Raw genomic sequence first — 12,407 nt, 5'->3', positions numbered from 1 at the left:
TATAACTAATATCTCAGGTTAAGAGGCACCTTCAAATAAAGATTGGTCTTTAAATACATGTTGTCTTTTGAATTGTTTGTCTAAAGTCAAGGATCTAGAACTGGTACTTAGTTTTAATGATACAGTCTGGTTATTATGCTGTTTGGAGGAGGCATCGGTAAGAGCACTAACTAGCTATACACATGTACCTTAGCTTGACTTACATGTATTAAACGTATAGTTCAGTGATGGCAAAATATAAATAACTAATGTCATGCAAACATATTAATATTTGCTTGATTCCAGAGTTGAATTTAGCACAATTGCATACAAACGTTAAGGGATTTTAAGATTCTGAAGTCTTCGTTCTAAATAGAAAATAGCATGGATAATTTACAAAGGCTTTAAAAACACAGCAGGAGCCCAAGACAATTATAAAACTTGTCATTATTTCAGTACAGTTCAATTGGTTTTATTTTCATAAACGGTTATCAACCGTTAGTGCCAAAGCAGTAGGCTATAATATATGAATTACTGCTGTATAGACGACAACCACTACTTGTTTAGCTAGAATACACTCAACAAAGCTATCGTTAGCTGGCTAACTGACGTTATTTTGCCGCTAAACTGCACGATATAAAACGGTGGTCTTCAAAACGGATTTAATCCTCAATCACAATAATAATATTCAAAGTAATACTGGGCAAGTAATGGGCCAAAATGTACCGTTCATTGATGCGCCTGCGCCATGTCAGCGGACTGGTAGCGACACGAACCGTTACGGAGCGTCCACACTACAGCTCCAAAAATAGCTTGGAGCTGGGCGTGTCTGGAGCTTGGGGATTTTATTCAAGCAACACGGCCAACAACCAATCACATGAATCTCCCGCCCCCGACATACAAAGCAAAAACCCCCGGGGATTTTATGCGAGCAATATATATATAAACTCCCCAAACAGGCGAAAACCTACCAGTTTCCCCCACTGTCTCTGCCACCTCCCTCCATGCCTGGTTCCTCCGGTTTGTATCCCGGGAGGTGAAGAGGGTCTGGTCATACAAAACCGGGTGATTCGCTACGGCGATAGTTAGTTTCTCCTCCGACTCTTTTTGAAATATAGAAATGAACGGCGGGATATCTCTCCCAGCTTAGACGCGGTTTGATTGGCTACGGCTTCAGCTGTCAGATTTTGGGAAACGGGATTTGATTGGCTGGCGCTGGCTACTCCGGCGTCCAGGCGACCAGAAGTTGAACAATGTTCAACTTCTGGTCGCCTGGGTCGCCTGAGACGCCTCGCTCTGCTACCCACAATTCAGTTCGGCGAAAAAGCGCGGCTACGTGACGTCACCCCATTGAAAGTGAATGGGCAGCTTGGAGCAGCTTGGAGCTTTCGACGCTGTAGTGTAGACGGGGCCGTTAGCCCCGCAGTCTCCAGTCACCCGAGCCTCGTCCTTCTGATAGCTCCGCCCCTTCGCTCCAATCCCCCTCCCTCCCCCCACATCTACAGGTGAAAATTACTTTTGCGACACATTTATCGCAAGAAGTGTAGCAAAAGTCAAGACCGCAGATTCGTCGATTTATACTGCCACAGAGCAGATTCGTCAAGTTGTAATGACTGATTTGAGAGGTTGTAATAAATAAAGTTGCAGTTGTAATGGAAAATATATTTAAAAAATGTGTATTTTTCTGCAAGTGAACATTTCATCTCTAAATTCATTTTTTTCCTACAAGCTACAAAACATTTTTTTTTCTTCTGTGACTTCAAATTTGGTTCACAGTTACGTAGATATTTTTTACAAGTGTAAATTTGATTCACAGTTACGTGGATATGTTATACAAGTGTACATTTGGTTCACAGTTACGTGGATATTTTATACAAGTGTAAATGTATGCACACAAGCACAGATTTTTTTTCTGCAAGTGCTCACATCAGGTTTTCACGCTCTCGCATTTTGCACCATATCTACCTTCATAACAAACTCTGACGGTCAGAAAAACAACAAAACGGAATATTTCTACTCGACAATTTCCCTGAAAAGAAACCATCAACCTGCCATTTTCACTTCTGGACCTCTTTCAGCCACTATCACTCACTTCGAGACATTTCCATAGCAGATGTGAGCATTTTTTCTGTTTTTAACCTATGTTGTTATCAATGTGTTTTGCCGTGAAGACTTTCAAACCCTCTCAGAATGCACCGATAGAACTAATATTAATATTAAAGGTCCCATGTCATGCAGGTTATAGGTTTTTAAGCATGTAAACGGTCTGCAAAGTCACACACCCTCAAAGTACACCGTGTAGCGAGTAAAACTCTTAACACAGAAAAGACCTGTCTATGCTGCCCCAGAACGCCTCGTTTGAGATTTCTCTTTTTCTTCCTGGGTACAGTGACGTGCCCATACCCAAATGGACCAATCCGTGGAGCCATTACGTTACGTCCGCGGAGCAGTTACGTTACCCTCCAACAAAGCTCCAACAAGCCGTTTAGGACAGAGAGTGAATACACATACTATACAGAGATGCTGTGTGAGAAACCAACGTGAGTTTGGAAAATTGCACAGTATAAATATATTCTAGTAGACCTCAACAATGGAATTATGATCAGTAGAAATGGCCATGACCATGGGACCTTTAATGCATTGTGATCAGTCATTATGGTATAACACATGTGGAGCAGTGGTCTGACTGTTGTTTTTATTTTCACCTTCAGATGGCCCGGCACTACAAGTGGACAGCTGTCCTCCTGCCAGACCCCGCCCGTCTCAGCCTCCCCCGGCTCGTCCTGTGCAGGATCCCATCTCCGCCTGGCTCCCCAGCTGAACCTGCCCCTGAACATAACTCTTCTCCTTGTTCCCCCTTTAGAGCCATCTGCAGCTCGTCCCCTGGCTCCCACCATGGCCCCCCAGCTGGCCCCGCCCCTGAGCGGAAGAGGATGAAGAACCTGAGGCTTCTGATGAAGAGGAGGGAGCAGTCTGGCAGCAGGTGGAGTGAGAGAGTCGCTGAAGATCCAGGTGAGTCTCACCTTGGCTCTTCAGGTAGGTCACCTCTTGGCTCCTTCACTAGGACCTCCCCCACTTCTGGTTCCCCTCATGGCTCCCTTCTTGACTCTGGCAGCTCTCCGTGCTCTTCCTCTCGCTCCTCCTCTCGCTCCTCCTCACGCTTTTTCTCTAGCTCCTCCTCTCGCTCCTCCTCACGCTTTTCCTCTAGCTCCTCCTCTCGCTCTTCCTCACGCTTTTCCTCTAGCTCCTCCTCTCGCTCCTTCTCTCTGTCTTTTTCTAGCTCCTCCTCCTCTCGCTGTTCCTCTAACTCTTCTTCTAGCTCTTCCTCTTGCTTCTGGTCTCTTGTGCCGACAACTCATCCGACCAGGATCACCCTCAGAAGGCGGCAGAGGACCAGCTCCTCTCTCCAGAGCCCCCGTGAGCCTCTTGAACCTGCTGCACCCTGGGAGGCTCAGCCGGTAGGGAACGTCCCTGTGAAGAAGAGCATCCGGCTTCTGATGAAGAAGAGGACCCAGGTGGGGTCACAGTAAAAAGTGCATCACAGTAAAAAGATATAAATGAAATTGTTAAATGTTATTTCCACATTTCAGGGTAATGTGTTTATTCTTAAACTTTTTAACTATTTAATGTAATTTGACATTTGCTTATAGAGAGGAGAGGAGGTGGGAGGCGGAATTAAGTGTGACCTTTCATGCAAAAAAGGTAAGAACCAAGTTATCTAATATTATTACCGGATTTCAGGAAGTTCAGCTCATCTGTTTACAAGTTATTTGAAGACCTACAGTACATATTTTTTTGTTTTTAGAGAGGAGAGGAGATGAGAGGGCAGTATGAAGCTCAAGCTCTCGTGCAAAAGGTAAATATCAATGTATTTAATGTTTAAATCAGAATGAATGTAATGATGAATAACTCATCTGTTCACTTTTATTCTCTGAAGTCTTTTAGTGTGAGGAGATGAGGAAAGAAGCTAAAAAGCTGAGTCGGGAAAGGTAATGAGAAGAAGAGAAGATGGAAGCGCAATATAAAGTGAAAACATATCATTAATTGACTTATGCTATGTGATGGATTTGGTGTGTACTTACTTAGCCAGTCATGATTAAATTGTGAATAAAGTGTTTTAAATAAATTGTCAAAACTGGAGGAAATGTCAAATTTTTTGTATCTATGTTTTTGTTTGCATTTCAAATGTTCTATAATCCTCATATGCACAACGCTACAGTGAAGAAATAGCAATGACATTCTTCTGACCTGAGCTCCTCCAACAATGCAACATATATAATAAAATACAAAGTAGTGCAAAAAGTCTGTAAATAGAATATGATATGTACAAGAACAGATATTATTATTATATTGATATTGTGTGTTGGAGAATTAAACGCCCGATGTGAGGTTTATGAAGGTTAATTCTTGAGAGTTGGGTAGGAGTAACCTGACACATTAAGCCTAAAAAGTCATTTCCAGTGTCCAAAAGACACCAAAATCACACTGGGTTAGTGAATAATGAATTCACAATAATAATATAAATACATAAGGACCATTTTGTTTACGTGTTATGTGTGTATAGAAGGCACCCATACAAAATAGTCATCTCTGTACGGACCACACGAGTGGAACTTAACATACATCTAAATTGTCCTTTAGAAAAAGTAGTTTCGATCTTGTTTGACCCTACGTAATACCCGTAGTTCCATGCTATCAATGCGGAAGCGACTATGAACGGCTACAGCGCCAACTGGTATTAGTGTTTGTATTGTTAATTTCAGCCATTAATATATAGTCTAAAGTCCGTTTATTAAAAACCGAATTAGGTGGCTTTGTAATACGTTGTTCCATCTTCAAATGGGATGTTATGGCTTTCTACCTTCCCCTATATTTGGGTAAAGTGTGTGGAAAGCGTCATGTTTGCTAGCTAGCATCTTTACAAACAAACCCGTCCCTTTAAGTGTCTGTCAAACAGCAACATGAAAGTTCGCTCGTCCGTGTTTGCCTCGTTCATTTTAATACTTGAGGGGATTGGCGTGGCCCTCTTTCTGCGGGGTTTTTTCCCTGTCCCTCTCAAGTCTTCCGTCTCATCCAAGAACAAGCTGTCAGACCTGCCCGTGGAGCCGCTGACAGGTGAGCTCTCACACACACACACACACACACACACACACACACACACACACACACACACACACACACACACACACACACACACACACACACACACACACACACACACACACACACACACACACACACACACTCACCTGCGTGTGTGCATGTGTGTTGGTCATCTGTCAAAACTCTTAAACTTAATTTTGTATTACAGGAAGTTCTCCCAACTCCTCCCGCCTCCCACAGCCCCTGTTTAAGAGGGTGGTTATAATGTTAGTGGATGCTCTGCGGGAGGACTTTGTGTTTGGACCCAATGGCCGCATGTACATGCCCTACACCCGACACCTGGTGGAGAGGGGATCCTCACACAGCTTCGTGGCCAAGGCAAGACCCCCCACCGTCACCATGCCCAGGATCAAGGTAAGGAGTTTGTGGGACACTCGGGCAGTGTTCCGATTTTAAAAAACACTACTGCATTAAGCGCCCCCGCAAACAATACATACATATATGTGTACATCCATATGCTTGCAATGCTTTTTTTGACAATTAGTACAGTAACTATGCTACGCTGCTGCAAAGCGGGAGCAACAATTGCTTTACTATTCTCAGTTATTCATAATATTAAACGTGTAGCAGGTCCAAACTGCACCACTTGGGTTACCAGAAATACACCCAAAAAGTGTGAACACTCCTCCAGATTGCACATGTTCTCTTGTGTAAATAAAGCTTTCTCAAAGTGTACAATGCTTTGTGCATGCTATTTTCAGAACATTTAAACAAATGATCCTAATGCAAAGTGCTGGGGACACAATTGGCCACTTCCAAAAGTGTCCCCAGCATCCCCAGTATAAATGGCGCCTATGGCAAATACTAAAATATTCATTACAATTAAAAGTAAGTAAGTATTATCATTCAAATGTACTCAAAGCGAAAAAAGTAAAAATACTAATTTAGCACAATGAGTGTGGGAGAGATACTCCATTACCATTTATGGCCAAGAAACATCGATGCATACACAACTACACAAAACGCTATAATTGTAATTAATTGTTACTACAGTAAATACCACAACTGTCTTGCCAACATAAACATGTACTATACATTATGACACACCTAAATGGTTCTTACATTACGTTTTTAGCCTATTGCAAATAAAGTAATCAGGCTGAGTTTGGGAAGAGTGAGCACATTGCAGGTGCATAACGTTATTGAGCTGAAACACTGAGACTGTGGGCAGCCTGGGAAAAAGTCTGCGTTTAGTTGTCAGTGCTGCTGGAAAGATTTTGCTAAGGAGGTGATTTTCTGGGAAAAAGAGCATCTCGGTATTGTCTCTATGGCGGGGGGGGACGGGACAGAAATGTGCTGACAGCAGCAAGCTGTTTTAAAGATGGAAGAAGATTGGAGGCAATACGCATCCTGAAGTTGGACAGATTCCTCCTCAGCGATGTCTGATGAATGTGCTCAGGCAGGTTCAGGTCAGAGAGGGCAGCATGTGTTGGTGGACACTGTCAGAGATAGTGGACAGGATAAGCGCTGAAAACAAGAAGAAAAACTGCAGGAGAAACAGGATTTCAGGAAAAAAACATCAGAGCACTCTCAATAACAACATATTTTCTGAAAGCTGAGCCAACAAAGGATGATACTGTCTTAGTAGCATCTTACTTTGACGTAAAAAATATTAGCAACATTTTATTTTATACTGATTAAATACATGTCTACATTTGTAATGGTGTCCGTGGCGCACTCATAACGCGCAGGGCTGGAGTGACTTTTGCTGTTGGGACTCGGGTTTGAGTCCAGCATGAACTTTTGATATTTTCATGTCGATGCACACTGAATTATTATGTTTGAATAGAGGATTCCTAATATTGTTTGCCGAGACCAACATTAATGACCCATCAGCATTTTAAAGTCTAATATCCCTGCACATGCAGCAATGACATTTCTGCTGCTATCTTTGCAAAACGAGTTAACAGTCACATCTTATCTGGATGAGTGCTGCAGAATGGAGTTTTTATAAGGGATGTATATGTGTGTGTCTTTCATATTAAACATGATCGCTGGTAGATGTCGTAACACAGTCGTAACACAGTTTAACCCATTTTCCCATGGGCGAATCACAGTTTACCTGAGAGGATCACAGTTTAACACAGCTGAAAACTTCTCCACGCTGCTTTCAAACTGTGAGTAAACAACGTGTGCTTCACTTGGAGGCTGTCTGAAGGTGTACACATGTCTCAGATGGACTTGGTATCACATTAGGAACGATATTCAGTGATAAGTCGGGCAACAATAGTTGGTTTTAAGGATTTATTCGAGCGGATCACAGCTTAACACAGCTGAAGACTTCTCCACGCTGCTTTCAAACTGTGAGTAAACAACGTGTGCTTCACTTGGAGGCTGTCTGAAGGTGTACACATGTCTCAGATGGACTTGGTATCACATTAGGAACGATATTCAGTGATAAGTCGGGCAACAATAGTTGGTTTTAAGGATTTATTCGAGCGGATCACAGCTTAACACAGCTGAAGACTTCTCCACGCTGCTTTCAAACTGTGAGTAAACAACGTGTGCTTCACTTGGAGGCTGTCTGAAGGTGTACACAGGTCTCAGATGGACTTGGTATCACATTAAGAACGATATTCAGTAATAAGTCTGGCAACAATAGCTGGTTTAAATGATTTATTGGAGCTCGCAATGTTTTGAACAGACATCCCCAGTCAACTCGTTTTTCTTTTTGTAGTCCTCGCTGTTCGCGTCCGGATATGGCCATCGTAACCACAACCTCACACACTGGTACTGAATGTGCATCAAAGTGTTCCTATCCAGCCAAATATACAAAAAGATTTATGTAAACGACAGAAGAAGCGATCGAAATGTGTATTTCAGTCGAAGGCCACGCCTCCACATCTGTCAACCAGTTGATCGGGGAACCAGTTAATCCGGAACACCGGAACTAAAATTAGTTCATGAGAACCATTTCACCCCCTTTTCCTGCTAGAGAGCAGGGACTTTCGTGGGAGAAAAAGGTTCCTATGTCTGATTGGCTGGGCGGAATGCAAACCACGCCCCGTAAAACTCCCAAAAAGTTTTGTGAAGCCGCCATTTTATTATCCTCGAATTAGCATTATTAGCATTAGCCCAGTCCCAGCCACTCCCCAACTCCGGTGACTTCCGGCCGGGGACTTTGGGCGGCAGTATACGCCGTGAAGTGGTTTGCGGCCTGCCAGTAAACCCAAAGCAGAAGAAGAAGAAGTGAGGTCAGCGGCTTCATTTGCCTAATCCACCCCCAGGGACTTATTCCGGTGTGAACGCGATCTGTACTTTGTTCATGAGAACTAAAGAGTTCTCATGAACTAAGTTCTCTTGAACCTTTGTGGGAAAAGTACTGCGGTGTGAATGCGCCTAATGTAATTTCTAAGAGTCCTAAATCACATGTTTTTTTTTTACCAATGACTAAATGCAAAGATAAACATTTAATCTATAACAAAGAATATTCTTTCTATTGTAATTTTTGAGGGAAAAGCCTAGTTAATGGGTCATATTTTTACTTGAACAAGCAATAGTTGCAGCCACATACCATTAATCAATGTTCAAAAAGCTCTTTATTTTTCTCATACTGCCTGTCCTGCAGCACCTCTTTTCACCCTCTGTCTGAAACCAGAGCCCAGTCTGCTTTGATTGGTTAGCTGGCCGGCTCTGATGTGGTTGCTCAACAGCTTAGGCGCTGTTTACACGGGGACGGAACGGGTGTTATCCGCTGCAGTTCACAAGGCCGTAACCGAACCGCAGAAACGGAGCCCGCAAACGATAACGGGTCCCAAGGTGGGTAGATCTGCGGACGGAACGCTCTGGGGGGTCAAACGGCTCTGTGTGTACGCCCTATATGCCATAGTCCCGCCTCTCCCCACCTCTCCTGCTCACCCCCATGTCACCCGCGTCATTGCTGATGTGTTTCGCCAACAACAACAACCGAGTGTTTCGAGCCACGTCCCGGTATCTCGCAGGACAGTGCACCCAGCAGGAGCCTCCAGCTAGATTTCATCGATATGGACATAAACGCGAGTGAAGTCTAATCGGACAGGAGAGAGCGATCAGAGATCAGCTGCTTCTGACGGAGACACGCAGCTCTGCATGATCACCTGCAGCTCCGCCCGCTGAGATGGAGCGATGAGCGGAGCAAAACACACACTTCGAGTTAGATCATCACCCTTAGCTATTTTAATTACCTCTCAAACTACTTAAACTAGTTATAAATATGTTTATTTTTACTGTCGGGTCACTCATTACTGGATCAGCCAGCTGCATGAGACGGATACTGACGGGCTGTCAGGAGAGGGGGAGGAAAAGAGAGACTCCGTTTATTATTCTTATATTATTATATAGTCGTTATCAATTTGTTTTAAAGCTCAATAAATGACAAAGAAGACCTTTTGACCGGCACTTTTCAAATTTTGTACGGAAGATTTAAACTTCAACGGACATGTTGACCGGCGAAAAAAACAGAAGGGCAACCATGGCAACCATGCTTGGGAGGTCTTCTTTGCTGCCTTTGGTGTATTTTGTGGCGGAAGTACAGCGCCACTTACAGGCCCGGCATATATACTACAGCGTCTCCAGCGGGTCGAGCGGTCTCGTGTGGACGGACACGTTTATTGAGCCGATTGCGTGTGAATGGAAGACTTTTTTGATATCGAATTCGGTTCATTTTCGTTTCCGTTTCCGTGTAAATGGGTCCTTATAGATGTGTCTGTAATGTCCCTACCTTTTGCCTACTAACGTATGTGGTAGAGTGCTAGTCAATAGAAGGGGCGAGTGTTAGAAGCAAACAAAGGAGTCCAATGGAGGCATTTCAGGCAGGGGGGGAGGTTGTGGAAGGGAAACTCCCTTCTGAAGGGAACACAGGGATTTAAGCCTTTGCAGACCATTTACATGCACAGAAACCCATAACAAACTACAGGAGAGGGAACACCCCAAAAAGCATAATAAGGCCCCTTTAACGCATTTCGGGTGGACAAATGCTACTAAATAAATATTATTTTTATATGTTTTCACATTAATTGAATCGTACATGCAAGCACATTTCATTTTAAGACACAAGTTAATAAACAGATGGAGGAAATCTTTCTCCCTTGAACAGAATTAAATCAAAGAGGAGCTGTCTGTCATGAAGCAGGTCGAGGAGGAGGAGGAGGAGGAGGAGGAGGAGGAGGAGGAGGAGGAGGAGGAGGAGGAGGAGGAGGGATGATGGGATAAAGCTGATTGAGGTGGAATGGCAGGGAGACAGATGTTCCGTCATAATCCAAGGGTTTAGGGAAGATGATGGAGGGAAAAGGGGCCTTGAGGGAAAAACAACTCTGGGTGTGAACAATCTCTTAAGATTTGTTGACGGTAATGAAGAGGGGAAAATCAATAAGTTTAAAATGAAAGGTTTCTGATTTAGAAGCACAGGCATGATGGAACCAAAAATTGTGCTTTTACAGCTGTCCAGAAACGTGCACGTTGGATTTGTGATCTTGCTGAGAGCAGAAGGGACCCTCAATCTCTTTTAAGGGGCAGTTATAGTGAAGGTAAGGGCATAACAGCCTAATGTATATCTGTTCCTGCTTCATATACTTCCTCATATATTGACAAACCTCTCAAAAATAAAATACTGGATGATTGGTTGTTGGAGGGATTTAATTTGAGGTAATGGATTAGACCCCTTTGTAATAAAATGCAAAGATATCCACTGATTGTCTTCTTAGGCCAGTTGTCAGTACAAGAAAAGCTCACTAAAAAAGCTCATTAGAAGTTGTATCATTCCAATGGTGGAATGTAACAAATGTACTAGAGTATTTCAATTTTAAGCAACAAATACTTCTACTCCACTCCATTGAGGCAAACATATTTAACTGTTTCCTCTACCTGTATTTAACACTTATAGTTAAGAGCTATTTTGTACACATAAAAACAAATCAAATGCTTATATCATATGCTGTTATTACATTAAATACCCAGTATTTTATTACGGTAACTAAAATTGGCTCAGCTTTGACAAACATTCAAATATTATGACATGAAAAACAGAATAATGTTTTCCGTATTAGTATGAATTTTACTTTTGATTACGATGTCTTTATATTACCTCTGTAATTATACTTAAATACAATTTTTATTTTAAGACTTTTACTGGAGAATTTTAAGACCTCAATATTTCTACATTCACTTAAGGAAAGGATCTTTAAGTAACAGTGCTGAGTACTTCTCTTGCCACTGTGTTATTCCCTATCACAAGCATAACATTTTCCATCACAGCATTAAGATGTAGTGACACACCAGTGCATGTAGGTGGCAGTGCACACCATCTGCCACTCTCTGCCCACTATCACTGCATTGCACCCAATTAACTGCTATGACACAGCCAACTAACTTAAATCATTATCCCACGGCCATCCATTCACACACGCATTAAAACTCCCTCCACTGTCTCATAATAAAGTTACAAGCATCATGCACACATACTGTACCGGTCAGCCGATTTTGCTACTAATACGTTTATTTTACTGAAGTCACCATAGAGCTTTTTCATCATTACTCTCATTTCCTTTGGCAAATATATAAGCCCACGTTGAAGAAAAAAAGGAGAAGAAAAAAAGTAAGTAACAAAAAAGAGAGAAAAACCATTAGGCAGATATCTAAAACGGAATGAAATAAAACTACTTTACAGCACAGAAAACATCTAATTCATTGATATAATGAACATGGCAATGGTAGGGAATTCCATTGAGGACACACACTTTTCGTATCTGGTTTCTTGTTAATGGGCTATTTTTCATTAAAGGCCAGGCAGCAAACAGTTGTTATGCCAGAAACTCGGAAACCCTGTGGTTTTTTAATGGTTCCAATTTCCTCGCTCTTTCTAACCACGGCAGGAAGTGGGGTTTCTTCCCCCAGTCCTGTATTCACACGGGGGCCAGTCGAGCCAAACTGGCACAGCAGTCAGTGGACATTACAGAGTTGGTGGATTTGGACAATGAACTCATTTATCCTAACAGCAGCAGCAATGTGGCTGTTTGGAGAGCTAGTATCTTCCCGGGTGGTAAACAAACAGAAGACCAAGTTCATGAATGGTAAAGTGTAAATGTGGCGACTGTGGAGCTGGGCCTTAATGAAAGTCTACCAATCAGAGGGTCAGCGGTTTGATTCCCAGCCCTGCCTGTCTACCTGTTGAAGTCTCCTTGTGCAAGATACTTAACACTAAATTGCTATAGTGGGCAATGTCTTCGCTATTGAAGTGTTTGTAAGCTAAATAACATTAATGTAATATTACTCGCATAACTTTTATTTGA

The 12,407-nt window shown here is 42.6% G+C and overlaps 1 protein-coding gene and 1 long non-coding RNA gene across 2 annotated transcripts in view; both read left to right on the top strand.

Annotated features, from left to right (window-relative positions):
* The first annotated feature begins 3,782 nt into the window (after nt 1–3,782).
* On the top strand, nt 3,783–4,114 carry LOC117453678 (uncharacterized). Its single transcript, XR_004552923.1, has 2 exons — nt 3,783–3,835; nt 3,917–4,114. It is a non-coding gene; the product is annotated as an uncharacterized lncRNA (long non-coding RNA).
* Nucleotides 4,115–4,678: 564 nt separating this feature from the next.
* The window catches only part of pigg (phosphatidylinositol glycan anchor biosynthesis class G (EMM blood group)), a 123,287-nt gene continuing 115,558 nt past the window's right edge, over nt 4,679–12,407 (top strand). Inside the window, exons 1-2 of the mRNA XM_034092573.2 lie at nt 4,679–5,094; nt 5,291–5,496. Coding sequence (XP_033948464.1) covers nt 4,941–5,094; nt 5,291–5,496 — 360 coding nt within the window. The 5' untranslated portion in view covers nt 4,679–4,940. The remainder of the gene's footprint in view (nt 5,095–5,290; nt 5,497–12,407) is intronic.

This window comes from Pseudochaenichthys georgianus, chromosome 10, assembly GCF_902827115.2.
Source record: "Pseudochaenichthys georgianus chromosome 10, fPseGeo1.2, whole genome shotgun sequence".
NCBI classification, from domain to species: domain Eukaryota; kingdom Metazoa; phylum Chordata; class Actinopteri; order Perciformes; family Channichthyidae; genus Pseudochaenichthys; species Pseudochaenichthys georgianus.
This window is presented reverse-complemented; position numbering and strand designations above follow the sequence as displayed.